Source organism: Epinephelus lanceolatus, chromosome 17 (genome assembly GCF_041903045.1).
Source record: "Epinephelus lanceolatus isolate andai-2023 chromosome 17, ASM4190304v1, whole genome shotgun sequence".
Lineage (NCBI taxonomy): Eukaryota > Metazoa > Chordata > Actinopteri > Perciformes > Serranidae > Epinephelus > Epinephelus lanceolatus.
This window is the reverse complement of record NC_135750.1, coordinates 17,645,577-17,672,500: the sequence shown is the minus strand read 5'-3', so window position 1 is coordinate 17,672,500 and position 26,924 is coordinate 17,645,577. Positions and strand designations below refer to the sequence as shown.

Genomic DNA, 26,924 nt, shown 5'->3' with positions numbered 1-26,924 from the left:
TAACCAGGGCCCTGCTTGCTGAATGTTAAAAGTGTGAGATCTGCACTGCTAGTGAAAAGGTGTTTCGTGGAAGGGCTCCTACAAGTGCAACCCGATCCCCCTCTGACCTGCCATTGCACAAGGGCGCTGCCAATCTCTGTTAAACTCAAGCTGTCAGGATAACTCATTCTGCCAATTCTCTTTATCTGCCCCTGTTGCTAGACAGATAATGCTTTCTGCTAATTTGCTGATTCTGTAAAGCAAAATGTGGTTTCATTTTTTATGAATCAGATTAGAAAAGCAATATCCAGGTTAAGTGCATGAGCGTGTCTGAAGTTATTCTCATGTGTGCGCAATATGAATTCATGGGAGAGAAAGAGACGAGAGAGACGCGTATGAGAGAGAGAGAGAGAGAGAGAGAGAAAAGGGTGTGTGTGTCACACTATAAGTAAGGGATCTGATTATCTTGGCTAACAGAAGGAAGTGGTGGTCTTATCTGTCATCATTGGTGAGGAGGCAGAGGTTGCAGGGGTCAGAGCCTGTCTGACCTGGAAGCCTCTGTCTGTTCTAACTCTGATGGGCAGAAAGAAACGGGGGCGCGTCAAAGCACTCTCACTTCCCCCAGCACCCCCAGGCCTCCAGCACAGCCCTGGCCTTGAGCGCAGCAGAATTGCAAAGTGGGGGCTGGATACCCCCCCACCCCACCCACCCCCCCCCCCCCCCCGCTCGGAAACCCCCATCCAGACCCCTCCATCCTGGGGCAGCTGTTTCTCATCAAGTCCCCCCTCTCTCGCTCCCCAAACCACCACTACCACCACCGCTACCACCCCCAGCCATCCGTCCCCTTCTCCTCCAACCGTGCAGTCTGGCCCAGCTCTCCTGCATTTAACCTCCCTAGCAGGAGCGGAGCAGAGGCCAACAAGGCACCAGGATAATGAAACAGGAGTGTAGTGTGGCTGCGTAAGTGTATGTGTGTCTGTTTGTGGGAGAGTGTGAGAGCGAGCGAGGGAGTGAGTGAGAGGGAAAAAAGTGTGCGCGTGTGTGTGTGCGCGAGTGTGTACATGTGTTACTGCACAGCCCTGAGAAGGTGTATAAGTTAAGACATTAATGGCTTCTATAGCACCCTGGTGAAAGTGCCAGGTCCCTTAAGAACAGACCCCATTAGTCACAGAGGCTAAGCGGATTGGGATGATTACCATCAGGTTTTACTGGGGAAACGTGTCCCCTTCTCTCTATCTTTGTTGATTTTTCACCCCCCCATTCTTCCTCTCTGTCTTCCCTGGGTTCCTACTCACTTCCAGTTAGTATAAAGATACAATTACCCCTGGAGGCAACGGTGGTACAATTGATTAGTGCGCTGAATTAAAAGAGAAAGTCACGAATAGACAGGTCCGGCTCCTCTGCTCTGCTATTCCCCGTGTGGCTCACCCTGATTGTACAAGGGTTGACGCTTGAGAGAATGAAACCGTTAAAGAGAGCAGAATGCATAACCGCTGATTCCATATGTACTGTAATAGCCAGGCGAAATGATGTTAGCTACTTCACTCAGACAGTAAAAATGTGAATGGGCTGAGAGTGGATCATGTATTTAAGAGTGAAACAGCTCATTTCAAATCGCAGCTTTGGCACTTGGAAAAAAAAAAAAGGCACTACACAAGCAAATAGGTTTGAAATGACCTCGAGTTACAATAGCAGATTACATGCTGAAAAGGGCATGTAGTGACACCGCGCTGTCTAAAAGGCACAGAATGTTCCGGTGTCATATTGGAGTGCAACATGTGCATATCAAAGGTCTAGTTATCAAAGCATATGGCTTCAAGCGTGACTTGAGAGCACGGCTTGAGAGGAGTGCCTTTTTAGACTTTTTTTTTTTTTTTTTTCATGTTGACTCTTCTTGCACCACCACCCTAATTGTGGAGATTTAACTCGCTCAATTTAAGAAATTATCACAAATTACCAAGAGTCAACACAGAGGAGACTGCAGCCAATTCGAACAGCGGAGGGACACGTCCTCACTCGGGTTAGTACCCTGGAACGGCTCCAAAACTCACAATCCATTCTCAGAAAGAGAGCACCCTGTAATGTATGTCAAATAATCCTGTTGGCATTGACTATTGAATGTTTAAAGCACTAATGAGACAAACAGACATACTATATAAAACTTTAGTAGGCTGTAGTTTACTGACTGCTTCAAGGAGCTTCTATCTGTACGTTAATTGGCACGCTTTTAAAGGAAAGACGGCTCTTTTTTTCTATTTTACAGTCTATACCTTTTACCTTCTAACAAAATGTTGTCCCTCGGAGCGTGCTGGCTTGTCCTCTGTCTAATCCATGTATTGGTTATCCATTGGTCCGACTGTCAGCAAGGTTGTAGAAAATCAAAAGGAGAAACTCCTGGCTGTACCTGAGGTCAATACTGTATTATACTTTACACTTTATTAAGTGCCGCAAACGGTCGACAGGCTGCTTTGATCAGATATTTTTTAAACAAAAAGTCTCAATTTTCAGCCTCATTTGCAGCATCTTAACCTTTTTACTGCACAGTTACAGCGCCGCTGCATGAAAGAGTAAATCATAAATAAAAACTTTGACCATACAATTCATCCAATTTAAGCTCCTAATTGCATCAGAGCTTTTGGTTTTCTATCTTGGCCAAGTTTCCACGAGAGCTCCCCTCCTGGGGCAACGATGCAGGCCCTTGGTAATATGGTTCTGCAAGCAGTCCTAACACACTCAGCCACTATTTATCCTAATCAGTGACATCCACATAACCAGGATTGCTTAAAATGAACCCCTTCCGCGCCCCAGAAAACGCACATTTACCAGGACCCCATTTGTCATGGGTAAATTGAGGGTCAGTAAACTTCGCCTGTATCCTCCAGTGGGGATCCAGGACATGCATCATAACGTTAGGAGAGAATGATTGGCGAAGGCGAGCTGTCACACATTTGTCAGGGGGAAGGGAACATTATTTGCTAATTTCCCAAGCTGGGCACTGACAGGGTGCTTCGTCTTCAGACCTTTGGTGACCAGCATGGCTTCCCAGCTATTAGTACAAGTCAAGTGTTTTTTCTTTCTTTTTTTTTTTCTCCTCCTCACTGTAAAGCGGCAGTAATAAGAGCCATTCGTTCGACCTCACAAGATCGCAGCACACTGGGTGAAGGATTTTGGATGGAGTAGATGCCCCATACAGTGAGCTGCTCTTGCCAGGCCTTAGTTGAGGCCAGACAGCCTTGAGGGCTGATGGATCACAAACTTTCCTCGTCAAGGTGACGCTATCGACTCCACTGCACCAAAATCTGACAAAATGGGTATGAGGCAGTCATTCATCAACATAAGGACAAAGGGGTCATGTGGGCTTCACTCAATACTGGTGGAGATCAAGAAATGTCAGCCCTGTAAGGGATGGAAAAGGAAGGAAGACGTTCATAGTGCAGAAGTAAGGTCTCTTTTTAGTTAAGATTCAACTACAATATCTTACTTTATGAATGTTAAAAAAATCTATGGTTTTACATGCATGTTCACCCAAACTAACCCGGCAGCCTTTTAGTGCAGCAAATCAGACATAAATAGTGATATCCAGTTAAATCCAAAATCACACTCACTTCCTGTTCCACTCTTAGAAAGAGGAACAAAATGTTTTGTAGTCTTGGACCCTCCTCTCCTCCAAAAAAAGGAAAGAAAAAAAAGAATTAAATAAACAAACACAGACGTCTTTATCGGAGCACATCAGATAGTGCTGTTGGGCTGTGCTGTTGGGCCTGTGAATCGAGCCGATCCTTACGTCTCCTCTCCGCCCTGCAGTCACTTTGAAGTCCCAGACACAGAAGCTGATCAGATGGAGAGCTTCCTTTTCATTTCCTGTCCTGCAGGGTTGGGCTTGGTACTCTGTCGGTTGCTGGTCAGTGATGGGGTGTGGCCTACAGCAAAGATATGCTATAATCAAAGGCATTCAAGGAGGTATGTAAACAGATTCAGAGGAAGACTTGCAACCACATACCAAATACTCCATATAAGCAGTGTGTATTTGAAATTCCTAAATCTACTACACGCAGCGTTTCAGATTTGAGACAATTTATCTGCAGATTATTTTTTTTTTAATTCACCCTGCAGTATGAACTGCTGCTCGTGAGGATGAAATAGGCATTTATAAATGTCATCGCCACAGTCAAGTGGGTTGTAACCAGTTGGCACAACAGTTTTAGCATGTGTCAAAGCATGTTATCCACTAGCCATATCCCCATACCTGCCTGTCTCATTACAACTCTGGTATTTAGCACCAGCTCCACAGGAGTGGAGCAGACACTCGTTGCCAAGTTAGATGGGCCTGGTTTGAAGGCCTTGTGAGCTTGTGTGGAGCGCGACAAGGTTCCACGGAGGAAGGTCCTTGTGTCCAATTAGAGGGCTGACGTGACACGTGCTCGCACTCCCCCACTGTCAGGCAGCTTGTCAGGTAGGCTTTGAGAAGCACACTGTGGCATTATTCCACAGCGTGTTATCAGCAAGTGACCTGTGAAATCCAGCTCCAGGAAATTGATTGAAATAAGTACTTGCAGTTGAGCATGTATTTTCCCCCATTACACCTCTCTGTGAAATGTATTGTGGGTATCTTTCAAGAGAAAAATGAAAGTATGGCTGTGTGTTTTTTCTCTCCTCCTCCCAGTAAGGATGGTATTCATTGATTTAATTTTAATTGGACCCACTTTTTGTCCCACAGTATCGTTAGAGGTCTGTTTTGTAATGGCTCTTAAAATGGATTGTCCTCAGTAAGTCACAGCATCAGTCCTCTGCCACAGGAAAGATAGACGGAGGAGGCAGGGAGGGGGGCTCTTGATAGACGAGGATCTTTCCCCTCCTCCTCCTCCTCCTCTGTTCTCTACCTCCTCTTCTTGCCCCATTTTCAGTATGATCCACACCCAACGGGCTTTAAAAGAACTCCACACCCCCCTCCTCCTCCTCCACTGCCGCATTTTGATTGAAATTCATCGGCAAGTTTATTGAGAAATGAATGAGGGAGGCAGCGCGGTATTGACTTTGAGAGGAAAACACAACTCATCTTGAATGAGGGGGAAAACGCGGCCGTAATTTAGCCGCCATCGATCTGTGCCCCGTCCATGTATTGATCTTCATTTTACAATATTAATTTGCGCTTGCAATCAGCTGTGAAGGGAACCCATTTGATTTCTGTTGGCCGGTAATGTGTGAAAGTCCGCCGACGTCCTTAGAGAAGTGGCACACATACTTTAGATGTCATCTAAGAGGATTGAACAGGTGTCTTTGGCCCTTTCTAATAATACAACCGATATGAAGGGAGCCTGAAATTATGGATGTGCAATCTGTAACATTGCTCCCTTTTAACCGTGTTAATTACATTTTATCTGTTGCAGGAGCAATATCTGCTGGAGACTGTAACTGTCGAGTTTTTTTTCATCTGTATTGGCTCAAAGTTCATGAAATTTCAATGAACATTGATCTGTCTCCATTGATTTATCCTAACTGCAGATCTTTGAAATTTTAATTTCCTGTTCATCTTGAGACTGCTGGAGATGGAATCACTCAGTGGTAACTGGCTGCAGTGGATGGAGATGATATGGTCAGTGGTAAAATAGATGAGGTTTGCTTTGCGTGAGTTTGCTGTGAAAATTCCAATTTGGCTTGGTTTGTTTTTTTGTTTTGTTTTTTTAAGGAGATGGTCTCTACATCTGCATGCGTGTTTTCTATTCTCTCAACACTGGAACATATCTACTGTGGAGCAGCAGCATGACTTCTGAATACCTTCTTTTTATGCACAGCATTCAATTTTAACTCCTTACAGTAACACAGAGAAGATGTTCACTCTTTAAATCTCTCCAGCAGACTCCGCTGAACATCAGCGAGACAAGGTCATTACGTGTGCTGATGCTGTTCTGAACTGCATCCATCTAACAGACCGCAGGTGCCTAGAAGGCTTCAGTTAGACTGTTTGACAAGTCACAAATGCAATAACACTTGAATGAACTTCTGCCTGTGCTGTTTATCTGTCTCCCCCTTTCCAACTCCCACTCCACCTCTAATTTGTGTTAAGGGGAAAGAAAAAAATAACTGCTCAATGGTGTAGGAGGAGTGGAGATAAGCTCGAAGCAGTTAAGTATAATTAGCGAAAGTAATAGCTGGCAAATGGCAACAAGGCTAGGTTTTTATCTCCTGGAAAGATAGAGTTATCGTAATAAGCTGTAATGGCTGGCAGGAATGCTAGTACTCTGTGCAAGCTACCATTCAGCCTCATAGACTTAACAAGGAACAATTTCCCTTAAATTTACTGCTTTGCTCAAACATTTCCCCATGTTTATACCCAGATACTGTAAGTCAATACATGTGTTCAATCCACTTCCATATAGACCGAGGGCACACAGTAGTGTATTGCCATGTAAGCACTTCTGGCTGCCAACGTCGGCCATGTTACACTGTTCCTGTAGAGCGGTTACTCATGTCCTATTTCTAGAGAACATGGAGAAGGAGCAGCAGACCACACTCAGATGCCATGTACACGCCATCCACTCTACATTTTAAGTGAAGTGGCTAGCTGGGGCGGCTAAAGGGGCTCTCAGAGAAAATGTGTTTTAGTAGCATGAAAGGACGGGGCAGATTAAGGCATCAGATCAAAATAAGATTGGGAAGTGCACATTCCAGGCAGAGGAATTCCACTGAAGCCCTGCCACGAGCGCTTGTGAGCATGCGCGATATTCAAAATTGGAAATGATATGGTCACAGCTGCGCACCGAGTCATGCATTCCATTTCTTCATATTCTGAAACATGATCATTTGCTCTCCAGAGTGAGAAAATTACTGAAATATTCATAAAAACAACTCTCCTGAACCTCCACGAGGAAGTCTCTCTCTTTGTCAAGAAATCACGTTCCTGTTACTCACACATGGCGATGAATTCTTTCAGTTATCAGGCGTTAAATTTGAAACATATTTGCTGTCACTTTGTTGTCTCATTACTTTTGTTCAATTCTAATCATCTCTGAAATAAAAACCATGGAAACAAGTCTATGAACAATTATATCTCTGTATACGTACGGCAACCCGGGGAAAAAAAAAAAAAAGATATAAACGTTGTAATTGAACAAAGCATGCAACCTGTCTAAATCTGAACAGAAAATGAGAGAAAATGAAAATTCTATTAGTCCATAATGTTCCCTCCCCCTGCCCCCCCCCCCCCCCACCCCCCCCCCCCACCCCCCCCCCCCCCCCCCCCCCCTTCCCATGTGCTCTTCATCTCTCCTGCAAAGTATTCAAATGCAAGCCCTGCCTTACCTCCCCGTGTCTCTTTTTCTCTAATTATCCATGAGGTCAGTAAGCAAAATGGGGAAGAAGCCAGGAGATCAATACAAATTATCCCTGAGCAAACCAGTGCTGACAGTTTGAATTGCAGCATATGTTTACCCAAAATCAGGCAATTTATCTTAATATCAGGCGAGTAATGCAGCAGGGGTGAGAGGTCACACAATCTCTCCACCTCATAATTACCCGCCTCTAAAACAGGAAAGTGGTATTGATTGGCCGCGAGCCGGGAAGCGGGCGTGACTGGAACGTGCCAGCGACCCCCCGCCCCCACCCTCCACCCCACCACCCCCCCCCCCCCCACCCCCCACCCCACCCCACCTTGCTCGGTCCCTCCTCCCCTCGACTAGACTCCCCACCCAGTGTAGGATTTATGGGATGTGTGTGGAGGGTTTCATGTTTCCTTGCAGCCACTGAGACCCCTTACAGGAGGGGTAAGAGGGGGGGACACGCTCCTTCCACACCCTCACCCCCCCCTCTCTTTCACCATATTGTGTTGGAAGGACGAGGAGGGCCAAACTAATTTTGGCATGCATGGAGTCATGCAAGGGCATCGCCGACCGGCCTGATTTGCCTGCTATATCTTTAGAAGAGAGTAAAGTTTACGACAGAGTGTGAAGTCGGAACATAATGATGTGCCAGAGATTAAAAAAGATGTAGGGTGCAGAGGTGGGAGTGAAAGGGTGGGGGAAGGCTGCTGTCAATGTGTGTGGTGTTAAGAAAAAGTAAGAAGAGCAGTCCCAATGACTCTTGTAAAAGCTCAGCGGATGAAAGAAAATCTTTGCCTGGAAGAAAAAATGTGCGGAGCGACGCGATGAATACACACATAACACATTTATTGTCCGGATTGAATATAAGTGCTCAGTATATATCATCAGCGGCTCTTACAGGATTATTGACATTGTCTGTGTCTGTCTGCACCAGTGTACATGCTATGACTACAAAACTGTCAACTCATCAACTGACAGCACCGTTTAGCGCTAATGCAAGTCTCCATCAGCTGTCAAAAGCATTTGCATGAAATCAATAGCAGATGGCGGTGTGTGTCACCAATTTCATTACGCCGGGGTTGTTACAAAGATCATCTCCATGATAGATGAGATGGCTACATGTCGACATGTGGAGATCATGCCTGACGCTTGGACTGCAGAACATTGAGCCATGTATAAACCTACACTTAAACATTTAAACTCCACCATATGTAGACATTTAATACTGAGTGTGAGCTTTAAAACACACACAGAGGATTTAGTTTAAAGTCTTCTTTAAGGGTACGGGATACTATACCCTCCAAATCACATTCATCATAATTCTTAGGTCCGCATTTACAGTGGGGCATCATTATCATTGGAAAGGCACATCAAACAGAACACCTCTCCCAACCTAGGTCTCGTCCTGTACTGTACGTCTCTCCGGCTGTGTTCCCAGCATGCCTGGCGGGTTGTGTAGGCCCCAGCTGAGGCAGAGGACAGGAGAGCGTGATGTATCACCCTGAGAGAGCCCACTGACAGCCTCTGATGATGGATGGCCTGATTATGGAGTGCTTTTTACACATACACAATTTACATCACACTGAGCAGCGGGGTCTGGCAGGGCTGCCGTGCACATACACTCTCTCTCAGCTGGGCACGTGCACTCACACACACACACATACACACACATGCACAGGACTGCCAGAGTGCATAGATAAGAAAGGGGGTGGAAATAACAAAAGAAAGGGGGCAAATTCCTTGCTACAGCCTTGTCATGTACGATCAATACGGCAGATCAATCCTTTATTAAGGAGAAGATGGCGTTCCCTCACATTCCCAAGCAGACCTTTGTCGTTTCGGGGACGCATGATGACATGTCAAATCAGATTTCCAGCAGTGTATGTTGTTGTGGCGTGGGGTTTATTCAGGTGTGCCTGGCCAGTAGGGCACTGTATATGCAAGCTAGATCCTTGCTATCGATTAGCACCTCGCATTGTCCATGCTTGAACACATAATTGCTCCATTTGATCACGGTCGGGCTGGCAATTACTGTATTCAGGTTTTTGGCAGAAGTGGTGCGTGTGTACGCGTGTGTGTGTGTTGGTACATGACATGCTGTATGCGTGAGTAGGTACAGTATGTGTGCGAGCATGCTTGCATGTGTATTTAGATGAGAGGGGAACAAAAGAAAAGAGTGAGACACATAAATGTTCGTTTTCCTGCCGTGACTCCCCAGCTCGTGCTTCAGTGGCCCTGCCTGCCTGCCTGCCTGCCTGCCTGCGTGTGTGTGTGGGGGGGCGTTTGCTTGCTTTCACATTCTCTGGTGTTCAGCAGGTTCAGCGAGCTGTGCGGTGTTAATGCTGAAATTACATGCTGAGTAATGAGTGATGGGCCAAATTACAGGCTGAACAATGAATAGAGGCAGGCAGCTCTTATTAGTCTCCATAGAAAGCCATTGATTTATGAAGCGCCTTGCTCGGCGGAGTTACTCTCCTGAAAATGATATCTACATTGAGAAGTGATGTTCTCTATTAAGTCGTTCCTTCCCCCTTTACACTGCTCTCCTCCTTTCCTCCCCTCCTTCTCTCCTCTGCCCTCCCTCCCTCCCTCCCTCGCCTTGTCCTGCCCATGAGTGTGCACATGATTGTTTAGAATCAGGCGGAGCTGTAAGGAAGCCTTCAATTACCCATTAGGACTGTCAGACATAAAACGCCCTGCTCTCACCAAAGTCTGGGTTATGATTCATTTACTTTGTGCCTCTGATTCATCGCCCAATATGCCTCATGCCCCAGATTACTATTTGAGGGGTGGGAGAGATTAATGGCTCCATGGGATCTGCTGCCGTATTTCACGGGCCCAGTGTTGCAGTACAGTTGGTGCAGAAGGGTGAAATGACAGCAACTTACACTAGATCAATGTGTGGACAGCCTTTCACAGATTATTAAAGCTCGGTTAGATTAAAAGACCCCCGCTATGTAGTTTGCTGTAGTCAATATTCTCAAGCAGATAAAAAGAGGGAGGGTCCCTCTGAAGGATTCTCAGACTGATGTAGGTCATCACGGCTGTTAATGGAATAACACTCGGTGACACAAGTGTCAGAGGAGCCCGTGTCATTTTCCAGCACTTGCCCCCCCTGGATGTTTCATAAAACATCGTCTCACCCATGAGGTCTCTTTGAAATTAGGCATTTTGAAATGACTTTTGTTCTGTAAACTCCGACAGATTTCTCAATTAGTTTCTTCCTGTCTCTGGCAAAATTAGCCCTGAAATGATTCTAATTTTTATCTCCCCTTTTTTTCTCCCGTCTTTCAGCCCTGAATGAGCCAACCATCGACTATGGTTTCCAGAGGCTGCAGAAGGTCATCCCCAGACACCCCGGTGATCCTGAGAGGTTACCAAAGGTCAGTACGGTGTCCCTGCAGCAAACACAAACACGGCAACGGCGACAAGACACAGCCGTCTGGGTTCTAATGCCTTAATACTCCGAATGTGACAAATAAACAAAACAACATTCCCATCAAGGCAGAGCACTGTGACCCCAAACCGTAACAGCTTTGCTTCACATATGTGGCTTACCCACTAACCAGCGTGGTAATGGTATTGGTTTTGTGTGTGGAGAGAGGCGTAAACTCTCTGTGTGGTAAAATAGCTCAATCAGGCGTTTTCCTCTCCAGTAGTCTGTGGAGATGGTAATCTGGTCAGAAACGACGTCTGCACCCTCATTACCCCACTCATGTTTTCCTTTCATTTTCTGCAGCTCGATTTGGTTTAATCTTTTGTTTACAGAACCCTGTGCCGTAAACCCCCTAGTCTTACTGCAGCTAATAGACAAAGACTGCATGTTATTATGCTTTGGCTTTCTTATTGTTTTCTTTTGAACCTGGGTGAAGGAGTTGAAAGCCACATCAGTTTTTAGACCGGTGTGGCACATAAATAGGCTGCCATATTGAAAGACCTGAGCATGAAAACTAAGGTGCACTTCTTTTTTTTTTTTTTTTTTTTTCATTACTTCCCTCCCCTGCAGAAACTCTTTGATTCTTTTACTCTTTTCATTCCCTTTGATTCTCTTACTCTCTCCATTTCCTATTGATAAAATCTATCTGTGTGTTTTCACTAATTGCCACCCTGCCAGTAACCATTTGGGTGACTGACGTTCCAGATGTGTCAAGTGTAATAATATAACTGATTAGTACATTCAAAGCCCCTTGGCATGTGGTAAAGTGGTGGCCACCTCAGAGTTTTAATAATACTGTAAAACCTTTAAAGACCTTATCTATTAAATCCCAGCATGCAACACAGCAATATCATTAACGTCCAACGGACAATTTAATAAAGAACAGACTGTGTGGTAGCTGTAGACGTTTGACCAAGGCAACGTGGAGAAATGGAACATCACAGCTAGTCCCTGGTTCGGTATATGAAGTGTTTCAATTAGACTCGGTCCCTGTGGAGACAGGAAACAACACCTAGACATGAAATGTTACTCTAATTTCAACTGTAAACGTTGACCAAAAGGTAAAGTACACTTACCTTTAATATCCACATGGCTTTCTCTATCTCCGCAGGCATCGCCGGTCAATCTAGCTACAGCGTTTCAATTTTATAAAGTCGCAGTGTCTTTGCGAAATCCACGTCTTTAGAACAAAGAGCGCGACAATGTCGAACACAGCTTTATTACGGAGAAACCTTACTTCTTTCCTTGAATACAAAGCTGTGTTGTTGGCCGTGAGACAGATTTTGACACTGAACCCAAGATTAGTTTCCTGGGTGTGCATACACTTAATATAGCACGGTCTCCCGGCCTTTGCATGAAACAATCACAGAGTGAGATGAAACCCTGCACTTCCAATAAACAACATAAATATTTGATTTGCTCTCTAATGGACCCAAATATGGGGTTCAGGGGGCATGTAAATGATCCCACCAAGTGATTCGTCATTGTTAAGCTTGCCATCTGAGGGTCAGCTCACGGGGTCAAAAGCACATTCCCAATAAAACAGCCCGCGGCGGGCTGACGCTCGCATGTACATTTGGAATGAGAACAGAAACAGCATATAGAGAACAGCCATTACAGGGTGCAGGTGAGGTAGGGAGACTCTATAAAAAGAAGATAAAGCTGGAGGACGCGCGGTGTGCATTAGCAGAAAGGCAAATCGACACCAAGTCCACTCACCGCCTCTACACACCCCCCCTCCCATGACTTCACCCTCCAGTTGATAATATTACTGCGCTATATTGATTTCCACCAGCCTTCTCCCTGGGACCAGTAAGACACGTGGTAATTGTAAGGAGACAGAAAGCCAATATGGGAGTGCTCATGGATAGCAAGGGATGCACGCTAATATTGTTGCTACACAGAGAAAAAAAGGGGGGAAGCTGCCTCTGATTGAAGTTTACCTCGTAATTCTAAGACAACATCGTAGATGACAGTCTGACCCTGTGGGAGGAGTGGAGATATAAAAATTCAATGCAAAGTCCAGGGTGAATATGAAAGTAATAAGTGTGAGCAGTCAAGTGATGAGAAAGGAGATTGGTTTGCGGGCATCGCGTTAAGTGAAGAGAGACTTTGGAATTCACCCTCCTTTTTAAGATCTTGTTATAAAACAATTTTCTATTCATAATATAAAAAAGACAATTTATAATACCATTTTGTGCCCTCTGGCAGTAATGGACAAATAGACTGGATATCACATTATATCACACTCAATTTCTCTCTTCTGTAACAAATTAGATTCATTATGAAATTAAAAGTGGAAACTCAATATTGTTTTATTATTAAGCTGATTGCTTTGGATTCCTTTCTTTCCTCCCAAAATGAGCATAAGCCCATTCTTTTCCAATTCTTTGTGTAATCCACAAGGAGAAAATATTACAAATGTGTTCATGTCAAGCAATTACCCATGTATTTAAATGAATCTCTCTTCCTGTGCTCTTTGAAGTACCTTCATCTAATGGCCCTATGCTTCTAAATGCATTCATTACCTCAGGCTAGAGCTAACAGAGTAATTGCCTTACAGTTTTATAATGGCATTAGCACTCCAAGCTACATAACCTAGGCCCTCTTTTATTAACTGTGATAATATAAATACAACATCCATGTTAATCTAGTGCTTGAAGAATCACATTCGGGGCCGTTTTAGAGCACTTCTCCTTATTGTTAGATATTCTTTATAACACATCATTTGTTATGGCGTTCCTCTTGTTCTTTTTTTTCTCAGCGATAACACACACACAAAAAAAAAACACAGCCTCTAAATCTTAGGTGATCTGTCATCTGAGCAGCTCCATTTAAACAGTTGTTGAGCACGAGACCTTTATGCAAAGCAAGGCAAACAATGGCAGAAATCTGTCACGCATTTGTCACAGAACAACAGAAATCATTTGAGGCCTTTAATTGTTTCAATTTAACATGGTGTGTTCTGATATGTCTCCATGACAAGAAAGCCAATTACACTTATGCTGGAGTAGTATTGAGATTTACATGGAAATGCCCTCAGAACACTATTCCGTGTTAATCGTATTCCCAGCGTGAGCTGATATGCATGAAAGCGTCTCGTCAGAAGAAAACAAACTTCTTCCTTGATTGGGTGCAGCACTTCTCATCATCCTCGGATATGACTAGGTTGCACTTAAGCATAGCCTTGCGAGTGAGCTTGGTTAGTTAAGACACCACGCGGTAAACGACAGATTAAGGATGAGAGGCAATATCGTTTTCTCTCCTCCTTTTTCCAAGCTGTCCTTATGTCACTGCTGCAAAGTACCATATGGACAAGGAGGGAGAGGACGTTTTACAGAGAATGAAACATGGCTTGCGAACGCGACAGTCTTAATTGCTTTAATTGTTGTTTAAAATTGAGAGCCATGTAGGAGATCTTGAAATATGATAGAATAGATTATTGGTAATTATTAACTGCAGACTAAAAGAAAGAAAACCACTTTATCTCACTCAGCAAGAGAGAGAGAAATCTGTTCTGCCTGATGAGAACACATCAAGACAGCTGGTCCTCTCATTTAGTCTACCTGCCTCACGACAACCATAATTCTTTATTTGTATGCAAACTAGATGCATGCAACGTTGAGCATACACACCAATTTCAGAGGTAAATGCCCATTCTAAGAGCCACCCATCCGGTAACTTGGGGTGGATTAAGCGATATGTTTCTATAAGAGAGCATGGCATACGCTGGAAGTGGCTTCTACAGTGATTCATCTTGATAAATCAAGGACTGTGGTAGATATGCTCCTCAGGATGAAAGGGCCCATACACACACTCCGTACACACTACATACGCTGTGCCTTGGAAATGCAGGCCAAGTCTTGGAGGCCGCTGTTTGAAGGCGCGAAGGCTGTGTTTACATTCATTTACGGCAGCTGCCGTCTTAATCCCACACTGCTATTGCCAAGTGATGGAACACTTCAGACAAATTACCGAGGCCCGCAAAAGAAAACACAGCGAATGTGGGAAGAAAACAAGCGCCATCTGAGATGTTTCTGGTGACAGATTTGCATTGCTTTTAACCAGGGTTCTAACAGCACAGTCGACAAATCTCTGCTCTACAGCAGGTGACAACAAGCGAGCATTTTAAAAACACACGCAACAGTCATGTCTGCAACTTGCCTTTGTCAGATTAAATGCACTCTAAAAGGAGAAGAGGGTTTTCATAGAGCATATTGCCTTCTGTATTATAGAAAACAAAGAGAGCAGTCTGGTTGCTTGAGAGGGATTTAATTGTAAGTGCTGAATTCAAAGAGCAGATAAAGACACACAAACGGGCCAAACCCCACCTAGCTGGAAGCCCTAAACAGAGTGGGGGGAACAGGATCCGGGGCCAACTCATTTTCAGTGTTAAGAGCCAAAGCAACACAGCTAATCCGCATTGTCAAGCGGGGGCAAGCATGCAGACATGGATAAGACCACATCCTGAGCATCCGTGTCCCCAAGGCACAAGCACCCAGCTCTTGCTGGATGGGAAGTCATTTGTGAAGTCCTTTGCAACAGCCAGTCAAAGAGGTTAATTGAAAAATTCCTTAATGTCATTACAACAGAACTAGATTAACCCAGAGCTAATTCACTTTATTGTTCTGAAGAGAGGGGACTCAGCGCTGAACTCCAGAGCAAACGTGAAGCCCAGAATCAGGGGTGAGGTGTTGTTTTTAAAGGACTATGCCAGTTTAATTAAGATAGGGAACATTATTCACTGCTCCGCATGGTTGGAAGGAGCAAAGTGGTAGCGCTGTATAAATGCAGCACCGGTGCCTCTTAAATCAGGGTGGCTTTTATTTAGGCGCTTGAATATGTAAACATTTCCAAAGCTCTCCACAACACGCTGTGTAATGTTGTTTCTGATATTGTTTGTTACTGTACGGACCACTGGGGTCTCAAACATAATCTGTTCAGGTCTTAACATTTACTCTTCCTGTTTTCCTCATCAGGAGGTGCTACTGAAGAGGGCGGCCGATCTCGTCGAAGCCCTGTATGGAATGCCCCACAACAATCAGGTCCGTATCCACACAGCTGGGCTAAATAAGGAACCATTGAAAATTTACTGATAGTATGACCAAAGGGTATTTTCATCACTATATCTGGAACAATGTAGGCATTGCGAGTTAACCATATAGCCATGAACTATGCATCAAAGCAACAGCACAGCTATAAAAAAAGCATAAACAACAAAACCTCTGCCTTCTCTGCGCTTTTCAGGAGATCATTCTGAAGAGGGCAGCTGACATCGCCGAGGCCCTGTACAGCGTTCCCCGCAACCACAACCAGATCCCCTCTCTCGCTAACACAGCCTCCCACGGCATGATGGGAGTCAACTCCTTCAGCAGCCAGCTAGCAGTCAATGTGTCTGAGTCACAAGGGAATGACCAAGGTATGTGATTCAGGGTATGGCTCCATAACTCAGTGGTTCTCAAAAGTGGGGTCCAGGGACCTGCAGGGGTCCTTGAGGGGATTCCAGGGGGTTTGCAGCAAAATGAGAAATAGTTAAATTTCATTCTGCTTTCACTCATTAAAATGGGTAGAAATTATGTTTTTGAACTACCCTCATCTTCACTTATAATATAGGCAGTTAAAGGGTCCAATTAGGTGCCAAATTCTTTTCTTATTAAACTGGCATCTGCAGCATGTGCCGATATAAAAATGTTTGATTGCAGCAGTAAATCCCCATTATCATTTACTGTAATCAGTGAACATTTCCCTGGTAAATACTGCACCGAAGGAAAGAAAATGAATGAATTTCCCTCTCTGTCTCCCACCCATGTTTCAGTGGGCTACAGCCGGAACACCAGCAGCGTGTCCCCCCGGGGCTACATCTCCAGCAGCACCCCGCAGCAGTCGAGCTACAACACCGTCAGCAACAGCATGAATGGCTACGGCAATGCCGGTATGAACCTGGGAGTGCCAAGCTCCCCTGGGTTCCTCAACGGATCCTCTGCCAACTCCCCATATGGAAGTGAGTAGCTTGCCACTATCGCACGCTGTAGTAGCACTAAGCTGCTGCTGATTTAATTCCAGCTCCCACATTCGTTTTCACTTCTATGAATCACTTCTGACAGGGTTATAACATTATTGATGGTGATAATATATTACTATTCATTCACGGGGGCTTGTTTAGTTTTAGTACTTCGGAGAACACACATGTAGCTCGGAGTAGCAGGAATATTCATTTTTATGTGTATTTCACCATATGCCACCTGTATTTGTTCAACCGGACAAGATGTTGATGGTAGGGGCCTGTGAGTACTGATCGTGTATCCCCCCTGGCAGTAATACTATCCTAGCCTTACCTTAACTGCCCTCTCCCTCTCCAGCACTACTCACAGCACGTTCTCACTCTCACCCCTCCCTCCTTCCTTCTCCCTCCCTATCGTCTCTGCAGTTAAACAAAAGAGCGCCTTCGCCCCTGTGGTCCGACCCCAGGCCTCCCCACCCCCCTCCTGCACCAGCGCCAACGGCAACGGACTGCAAGGTGAGCCCCCCTCACCCCCTCATCCCTTCCCTACGGACTACTGGTCAGATACCGCTGCTCAGGCCTCTGTCCGGTTTGGTGAGGGATTAATCATTACAAATATATGCATTTTGACAGGCCAATTTACACCTTTCAGTTCACACACACTCACACAGAGCATGCCTTTACACACACACACACACACACACAAACACGCAAGTGTAGGAGCGCGAGCGCCGTCTCCCGTCTGTGCAAACATACATCCTTGTTGCCCTTTCATACAAATGATCCCCTCTGATGTCGCAGGAAAAGACCTTCCCCCGAATTGTTTTAGTAATTATGTTTATTAGGTTTTGTGCATGTGTCATGACCAACATGATTACTTTGAAAACAAGCTTAGCCGTAGTGTGTGCCCCAAGATTAATAACATTGGGCTTAATGAAGTGGGAAATTAAAGTTCATCTTGCTACACGTTCATACTTATTAATACATGTTGTGCAGAAATTAATGAGCAATGCCTTGCCATCATCTGCGCTGGCAAACTTAAAAGCATTTCAACCATGACTCTACAAATATACTCAGAGCAATATAATAATATATCATCCCAGCACTTCACTAGTCGCCTAATTGTTAAAACGTGTGAAAGTACTGAATATATAAACTCTCAGGGTGAGGTACAGTTGCTAATGATATCCTAAGCAGATGGTGTTGGTAAAATAACGGAAGCTACCTTTGATCTTGCCTAATCTCTCTTAGATAATGACGCAGACTCTGGGAATGTGGAAATGTAGGACTAATGCGCTGTACAGTGTCGGAGAGTGGAGGATAAAGAGACAAGGGGAGGAGAGGAAGCGATAGAAGGAATCTGAGGGGAGTCTGAGCAGTGTCTAGTACTGTAGCATTGTGGCATTGTGGGAAGTGACCGTGTTGTTGCTCTGCCGTCACCACGGCCGTGTCTCCTGGGAGTCTGGGCCACTGTTTGCCATTACCCCAACGCCAGGAGAAATATCACACATAGCAAGACTGGCATGCTGGGGGCTGAAATGTCAGAGCAGGAGGGAGGTTTTCAAACTCTCCCCGTTAGGAGGACGTGCAGCAGCAGGCTGGCGGACACGGCAAACACTCACAGGCACATACGCAAACAGGCACATTAAGGCTTACATTCACGCACTTGTGCACAGTCAGATGGCTGCACACACACACACACACACACACACATACACAGACACAGACACATGCAAGCACACATTAAATTACAATTTTTCACTAATACTATTAATATCCAAATCTGTTTTAGGTAAATAAACTAACCTTTTTCCCTCTGTTTATTTTTTTTCCAGCCATGTCCGGCCTGGTTGTCCCTCCAATGTAAATGCACTTTCATCATCTCAAGCACCAGTCTACACACTACCACTTCACAGGAGCACACAGCAACAAAAAAAACGCTGGTGTAATGTATAGTCAACCGCTTGTTCTGTTTTTAAAGATGAAGAGAAAAAAAAAGAAACAATTTTTTTCTTTTAAATGACTTTTGCAAACCTGCAGAAAAAAAGGATTTCATGAGGAACAATATTTTTTTTTTCTGTGGGATTTTTTTTTGTTTGTTTGTTTATCCCCCCTCCCCTTACCCCCTTTTCCCTCTCCGCATTTTATCACCCTTGAAGAGGACACGGGATGATGAAGGGTTTATTTTGTATACCTGTCGGGTTGTGCTTCGGCCTTGGATATGTCCAATCAACCACACATTCAATACTGGAAGGGACTCTGTGGACTCACCATCTGGTTGTAAAGTAAAAACACTGATGTACAGTACATTTGCCAATGAACTTCAGAATTTCTTTTTGTTTTTCTGTTTCAACTCTCTTTTAATAGATTCACAACAGTTGTGTGTCTTTATAATGTGACTTTTTGTATTTTTATGTGTGAGAAAAATACACAGGGGCCAAGACAGTTTGAATTTCAACTGGAAAATATATGAGATATATAATGTAGAAAAATTGATCATAAAAGTACAACAAATACGAGTAAAAAGGGGCGGGGCTGGGTGGGTAAGGTTGTATCATGTTTCATTCCTGCATTTTAACTTAAATTTTGTAATTTATTGTAGCTAGAAATCATCTTCAAAAGTAAAAAAAAAAAATCCTCTTTGATTCAACAAGCACACTGACGTGTACAAAACACTGCTCTGTTGATGAATATGATGTACTTCCATGTCTAGAGCTTCCTTTTAAGCAAGTGTGTTTTGCCATGTTTTTCAACTTTTTTGCTAGCACTGTATATTAATGCATTCCTAGGCTACTGTGAAGTCTGTTTCTTGTTGATGAGGAGCAGTCTCCCCCTTCTAGCTCCAACTCCCTTATGTGTTTTATATGTGGTTAAAAATTGTAGACTATTGTGATATTGCCAAACTTGTGCTAAATATTTATACATCTGTCTTTTTCATGTTCTTTTAGATCGACAAAAAAACATTTAAAAAACAAAATTAAAACCCATTGAGAATGTAGGAGTATAGTAGTTCATCGTCATATTTCTGTTCCAACACACACTTGCGCTCACTGAGGGAAATTTTGTAACATATCAACTATAAATAATGTATTTATCTCTGAAATTTTGTATATTGCTTTTCATTATGTATGTATTAATCGTCATGCCCTTAATATAGTGATGCAGCACAGATAATTCAGCCAAGAACTGTTGCCTTCATTTGTTTTCTTTTTGTATTTGATGAAATGCAATGTGCATATATTTCATGTGTATCCTCAAAAAATTTGTGTTACTCCGTCAAGACTCTCTGTCCATTTTTTAAAGGGGAAGTCAAACTTCATTGTTTATTTTTATATTGATTTTAAATTATCTATACAGACCATTTTGGAGAAAACTTTGTTGGTTGTATTGTCAAATAAATTGTTTGTGACCCATATGATAGTTGTTAAGATCCAATAGAGACTAATGTGCATGAGGGACAACCTTGGAGATAAAAAAAAACACTCCATTTGTGGTTGTATTTTTTTCTGTTTTGTAGAATGTATAGAAGTCATTTTTACTCACCACTTATGACTCTGCCACATAGCTTACATGTGTTTACAGGGAAGAAAAATTTAAAAATGTCAACATTTGGAATGGAAACAGAAATGAATAAGTGATGTTTTATTAAAATTTTCAGTAAAAACACACTAGCTCCTCAACTGTGGACTTCTTCAGTTTTAAGTACAGTTTGGCTGGCAGACAAACTGACAATCAGGACAAAGGAGAAAAAAGAAAAAGAGACAGTAGAAACTTCTGAGGACAAAACCTGTGATTCGTCTGTAAGTTGTAGTGTTTAGACTTTGCCATAGAGATAACTGTTTGAAACCTGTGGAAAAGTGTAACATACATAAAAGATGAAAACTGCTCTTTACTCATATTCTTTCAGCAAAGCACTCTGACATTGTGACATATTCCTTACTGGTCTTTGTATCAGCATATCCTGCATCTGTGGTGCTTAAAAGGTTCATTGTAGTCATTCATAAACAGTGCAAGCTTTTTATTCAAAGCACCCCAAATGGGGCTCATTCAAATCCCTCATTTCATTGCATTAAGCCACCTAGTTAATAAAGAATCAATACATTGAAAGAGCAAGGTTATCCTTTGTCTATAAGGGCTGGTATCGTTTTGAACCTCTTATAGTTTGAGCGCTGAAAGGGGGGCCACTGTGAAATCTATACTCATCAAGTGGGTCAAACAGAAGGATAGAAGTGTTTGAGGGAAGAATAGTGGTTCTCCTTAAAAACAACTGAGCATCTTATCTGGCATCCTGAGTGGTCGCTGAGAGCAGGTCACAAAATGTCAATTTCTCATCAAGGCAACATTGTCCGAGGCCACCTCTGCCTTTAATGCACAATTAAACGACGGCCAACCTGAGTGGCAATCAGCATATCACAGCTTATTATGTCAGCCGGCATGCACGCGTCTCGCAGCAACGGGGAGATAGTCCAGGAGCTGCTGATAGCGCAAAGGACAGATAGACTCAAAAGAGCGATTTAATTTTCAGCTGCAATCGCCTTGTGCTCCAAATCATTCCCTCGATAATCCAATGTGTCTGATAACAATTGCCACACATCTGCTTCCTGACATTGCATTATCTGTTTCAGATACACAGGTTCGGATCTATCGCCTTGCTTACTGCTGTCTCTGGTGTTCGATGGCAAAATACTGCCCAAACTGTATATTTACTTAGTCTTTAGAAACCAAGGAAGCTGTCTTTCATCACTGGAACAATAACCAACAGAGCGGGGGGAAAAAGGACACAAAAAGAAAAATTCTGAGGGTAAAAGTGCAATCAAAAAACAACAAGTTGTTGCCAGTTTTAAGAGCTCTGAAGCCAGGCAGGCTTCGAGGTACAGTATATTGTCTCAGCAGGTTTCTCTGTACCCAACGACCAGCCACTAGCTCTGCCACACCACTCAATCATTGTGAGAGCCTCTTTATTGGAGAACTCTAATGGCCACCCTCCACCATGATCTTAATGTGTGCATTAAATATTTATAAATCCTGGGTCAATAATGCCCCATAACCAGAGCCTGACAGACCCCCACCATACCATGTGGCTGCCTCCCTCTCAAACACAGGCAAAGGTCAAGGGGTCACGCAATCAAAAGAGAGCGAGGCTCGCCACATCCATATGTTGCCACTCTTATCAAGACTTTCCTCAGTACTGGTTATCTGTCAAAGGAAAGAAATATTGAAAGCAATATCGATCTTAACTAGCCTTGTGTTGCCGAGGGCCACGCTTCAAACATCTGCTCGTGCATTGTTATATTTCAGCACAAAAAAAAAAAAAAAACCTCCTCTCAATAATATAAGCCAGAGCAGTAATATTGAACATCTCTGTCTGACGCAGGCCGCCTGAGCATGACTAATAACCACGTTATTAACAAGCGTCACCAGAGATTTTTAAAAGTTGATATACGGACTGAACATTTCTTAATTAGCGCCGGGTTAATTGCGCAGCCTGGCACCTACGCGGGCGGCTCGGCAGCTCGACGTGACCAGATCCAGGCTGTGCTCCTGTGCTGTTCAGGTGAAAGATTGTGCTCCGGTGATAGCACGCACAAAAGAGTGGCCGGACAATGAGCCAGTCAATGGAGAGCTCCAGTTGAAAGAGCCACAATGGCCGTGCATGCTGGGAATTGGGCTGGATGATATAAAGGAATGAAACCTTCATTGAGGCCATGGAGGACAAGCATTCAGAAAAGAGGTTTTGTTTGCTCTTTATCAATCTGCCGTTTCCCATGAGAAAAAACAATTCAAACTGACCTTAAAAAGAGAATATTACCTTACGCATCCGCTCCCTATGTAACTCTTATTGAAGGGGGGGGGGGCTTATACATTCACTTCTAATGGATGTTGATGTGGTAATACCTTTGTGCCAATATGTGTACAGTATCAAGGCAGGCCGTAAAACTAAAAGGTGGGCGATGGTTTATCTTCTCTGCTCGATGGGCAGTGCTGAGAAGTACTTTTTAAGGATTTGCTCTCGGACAGACAGGATTTGTGTAACCGCTGAGTGATGTGTTTTGTGAAGGGGAGGGGGAAAAAAAAGGCAACTCTCGTGAAGTTTATACACGAGTAGGATGCTGCTGCTGCTGTGACTCGTAAAAACTGCACAACTGGAGATCATAACTTTGAGATGACAATGAATCAAAACAGGGAGTCTGACCTTTTTTTTCCGCTACGATTCCACATTTGAATCAAAACAGGGAACCCGATGCTTTTTTTTAAAAAACAGTCCCACATTAGTGCAGTCTCCTGTCTGTGAATCGGTACATCAGATAAGACACTGCTCCCCTGCTACTGTACACTGGGAGTCAGCTTTGCAAGGAAAACTCTAGATCCTCGCAAAGATTTCCACTTCACTCACTGCAGTCAAGGAGGATGAGCAAAGTATCCCACTGCTTCAAAATCCATTAAACTTGTATTTGGGTGTCATTTGATACTTCATCAATGTTTCAGTGCATTTCAAACCCACAAATGCAGGATTTACCCCTGGTAGAAATACAGTATTCACTATATTTCCCCTCTATGAACTTCACTTAGTCCAAAAATTACACTGTAAAGATTGCCTGGTCAGGGAGCGTTGGGCTACGGTGATAAAATAATATCACTTGAACTGTATTTTCTGCCACAGTCTCCACCACATAGAGCTCCTTTCATAGTACCCCTCTGTAGTGCTTTGTCCAGTAGTTCTGGATATGATATCATCTATTAATAATGTATTGGCAATGGATTACATAAAAAGGGAGCAGAAATAACATCCAATATTCATGCCCCCTGAGCTTGACTGTGTCCAATCCGTTCGGCCCATAAAACCTTAGCCCCATTTCCATATCCGCTGTGGGTCACGACAGGTCTGCCGCACAAAGGCTCACAGAGCAGCTCAACTCAGGAAAAGGGCAGTAAAAATCGGGTGGATTTCTGAACCCTTATGAAACAGCCCCCCTTCGGAAAAAAAAAAAAAAAAGGAAAAAAGTGAAAAAGCCCTTTTCCGATTTCAGCGCCTGTGAAAAACCTGGTACTGTATTTCCCTCTTTAATTGTGCCACTTGAGAAATTGACGTGCCTCTGAAACATGGCATGAATCTCACAGTTATTGCAGTCCCCTTGGCAGGGAATGTTGATACAACATCTGCATGCTATAGAAAGTAATGGAAGTAGCAGAGGTGGCAGCTGCAACTCTACAGGAAGTGTGCCATTTTCAGGCAGTGCTGCTGTGAGAACCACTAACTGCCAGCCTGGTCTTGCAGGCAGCTCTGATTGCCAGGACACTATGACAAACACGCAGGGGCTGGGAGTGTTGCATCCTGGGGGATGACAGCTTCTGTTTGATTGTCAATAAGGCTCATTAGCAGAAAAAATGGAGAATGCGAAAAGAGATTAAATGGCTTGAGACAGGGTCCCCCTCATGTTTCATTACAGAGGATTTATCAGAGCCTTTATTTCATCAATTCCACAAAAAAAAAATCACTTACTGCTTCCACCCCAAAAAAGTAAATTCATGTTCAGAAAAATCGATACATTCTGAATATTGTAATGAAGCTGTTCCATCAAAACGGACCCAACAAGTGCTAATCAAGCCCTTTACACACCATCCACACCTTACACAATCCTCCCTCCTGCTCTGAGCGACTCTCATCTTAAGAACAGTGGCGGATGTTTCCCTCCATCTTAGGGAGGAACGGCCAACAAAGCAGCGTGTAAGGGCCTTTCCCTGAAGAGTCCTTGTCACGCCGCGCCAAACCTCTGTGATTATCGTTGTTTTTGCAGAGAGTGTCCATGCCTGCCAATACCGCTGTTCCATAAATGAATTTGGCCCCTCGTCAACGAATTACCTAACACGCAGAACTGTGTATGTGTCACATCCAATTCCAACTCACCGGCTTTGGTGGTGTGTGTCAGCTGGAGGACTTAATCATCAATCGTCAATCATAATAAGCGAAGCACATTGATAGGGCTCCCTTTTTTTCCCCTCCTTTCTCCTGCACAGTTAAATAAAGTGTAAAGGGAGAAGTTAAAACTGACCTTGTTAAATTGGGACCACAATTTATATTCCTAATTTAGTGTATGGATTAATTAGTCTTGTGTGTGTGTGTGTATCAGTTTTCATGTGGCGGAGCTTAGGAGCTATATCCACTTCATCAAATCGCTGCGCGCTTTCATAAGGAAACTCTGGACTGATATCTGTCAGTCTAATCTTGATGTTTTCACTCAGAACAGGCTTTGCATATTTTTAGCTGCACACTTTTAATTAATGCTTAATTGGACGATTTATAGGGAGGACTTTCCCCAACATTAGTCGCTAATCAATAGCCCCTATCTTACATCATACAAAATTAATCACTATGACCTGTTATCAGGCCTTAACGCAACCACACATGTAACATGCTAACTGGCAACGCATGCATTTTGCACAAGGCTGAGGAATCTGGCTCATATTTTCCCTCTCCCTGATCCAATCCACTCCTCTCCCCCGTCATATAGATCGGAGTCTGCGGGGGCCAGAGGCGCTGACAGAGCCCAGATGCTCCCAGTCTGTCTGGGGGACTGGGGAGACTGGTGCCATGGGGTCCTGGAGCCTCTGAAGTGCCGCCCCTCCGTCAACATGACCAAGGCTAGACCTGCACTTTCTCCAGGCTGAGACACTCTCCTTACCACGCTGACAACCGCGCTGCATAGTCACAGATTGATACATGCAGGGATACACGCTCGCAGGCACCCGCTCTCACGTAATGTATGGTTGTTCATCAGCCGTTCCTAATTAGAGACCCCCAGACCAACACTTGGGTTCATAAGGTTACAATGACACACTGATACAAGGTTACTAAAACACATATAAACACACACGCATGCTGATACCTCTCAGGGTTTCTCTCACTTTCTCATTTAATCCTGCTCTATCTCATCACCACTGTCCTAAACTTGCTCGTGCGGAGAGGGGGGGGGTCTCTTTGTTCTAAAGAAACAAAACAAAAAAAGGAGGCACCATACGAATCCTCCATCCTCCCGCTTTCTCTCTCAAAACACAAAGATCATTACAAGAGCATCAAAGTATGCCATGTTTGAAATGATATTTCTCTTTGTAGTTGCGGCGTAGCGTGGAGTGTGTTGGTATTAGATGCTGCTGTGGCAGCTGTCGTGGCTGGCTGCGTGGTGCCTTGGTGTCAGGGCCTCCGAGGCCAGGCTGTCCCGGCAGACAGACAGAGGGGGAGGAAACCTGATAGCGCAGCCAAGCCCCAGCCTAATGTCTGTCTATCCAGCTATCTATCCCTGTGTCTATCTGTCTGACTGACTGTTGGACACTGCCTATCTGCATGCCGGATACTCCTCTGGCTTCCAAGCAGCAGTGCACTGCCTGCAGCTGAGTTAATACGTTCCAAAAAGTTTCACTGTTATTGTTTTTTTAAGCGTACAAACTTCTCAGGGAAGAATAAAAGCAGCTATTTATGAATCACTGATGTGGCTGCGGGATTAACTTCTGCGGGGTCCCCACTAAGCTTGCGACTCGTACCGAGGGGTGAACATTAGAATTATGAGCCGACATGTATGAAGAGCAAGAGATGGAAGCACAGAGTGTGTTTGTATTTGATGTGGGGGCAGAAAATTGCTCTATAATGAGGAGGGGTGCCAGGATATGAGATGGGAAGTGGGGAGTTGGAGACAGGATATAAGTTATGAGAAGGAAACTAATGTTAGGAAATGCAGAGGTTGTTGTTGTTGTGGCTGTATAAGCTAAAATGTATCTTACTACTATCGGCCATGATTAATACAGCCCGGCCGGGTCAAAACCCCGCTCTCACGCTACGAATGCCACCAACCATATTCCGGCTCTTTCTGGGGCTCAAATGAGTGTGTGTCGTACGTGAGGGAGAGTGTGTGTGTGTGTGTGTGTGTGAGGGGGTTAATAAATGTTGAATCAAACGCCGCACGAGACACTCACACTCCTTAAGGGTTGCCCATTAGCGGTGTGTGGGTGCATGGGGAGTTTATCAGTGTCTGGGTGATTTATGAAGTCAGACTCAATATCATCCACTTCACCCACACACATATGGACATACACATGTGCACACACCAACACGCATGGCCACATGCTCAAACACACACACTCACGAGCGTGCGGCACATGCACTCACGAAGTCTCTCGCTCTCTCTGAAATGGAGGCAGA

The 26,924-nt window shown here is 44.1% G+C and overlaps 1 protein-coding gene across 6 annotated transcripts in view; it reads left to right on the top strand.

Moving 5' to 3' along the window:
- ebf3b (EBF transcription factor 3b) overlaps window positions 1-20,353 on the top strand; it is a 67,220-nt gene extending 46,867 nt beyond the window's left edge. For 3 of the 6 annotated variants that reach the window (XM_033613072.2, XM_033613073.2, XM_033613070.2), the window contains exons 11-16: window positions 10,590-10,678; window positions 15,711-15,776; window positions 15,979-16,150; window positions 16,547-16,732; window positions 17,159-17,326; window positions 18,568-20,353. In XM_033613072.2, coding sequence (XP_033468963.1) covers window positions 10,590-10,678; window positions 15,711-15,776; window positions 15,979-16,150; window positions 16,547-16,732; window positions 17,159-17,326; window positions 18,568-18,599 — 713 coding nt within the window. In that variant the 3' untranslated portion in view covers window positions 18,600-20,353. The remainder of the gene's footprint in view (window positions 1-10,589; window positions 10,679-15,710; window positions 15,777-15,978; window positions 16,151-16,546; window positions 16,733-17,158; window positions 17,327-18,567) is intronic. The other 3 variants (XM_033613077.2, XM_033613076.2, XM_033613074.2) reach the window with 1 other exon arrangement.
- Window positions 20,354-26,924: the final 6,571 nt, after the last annotated feature.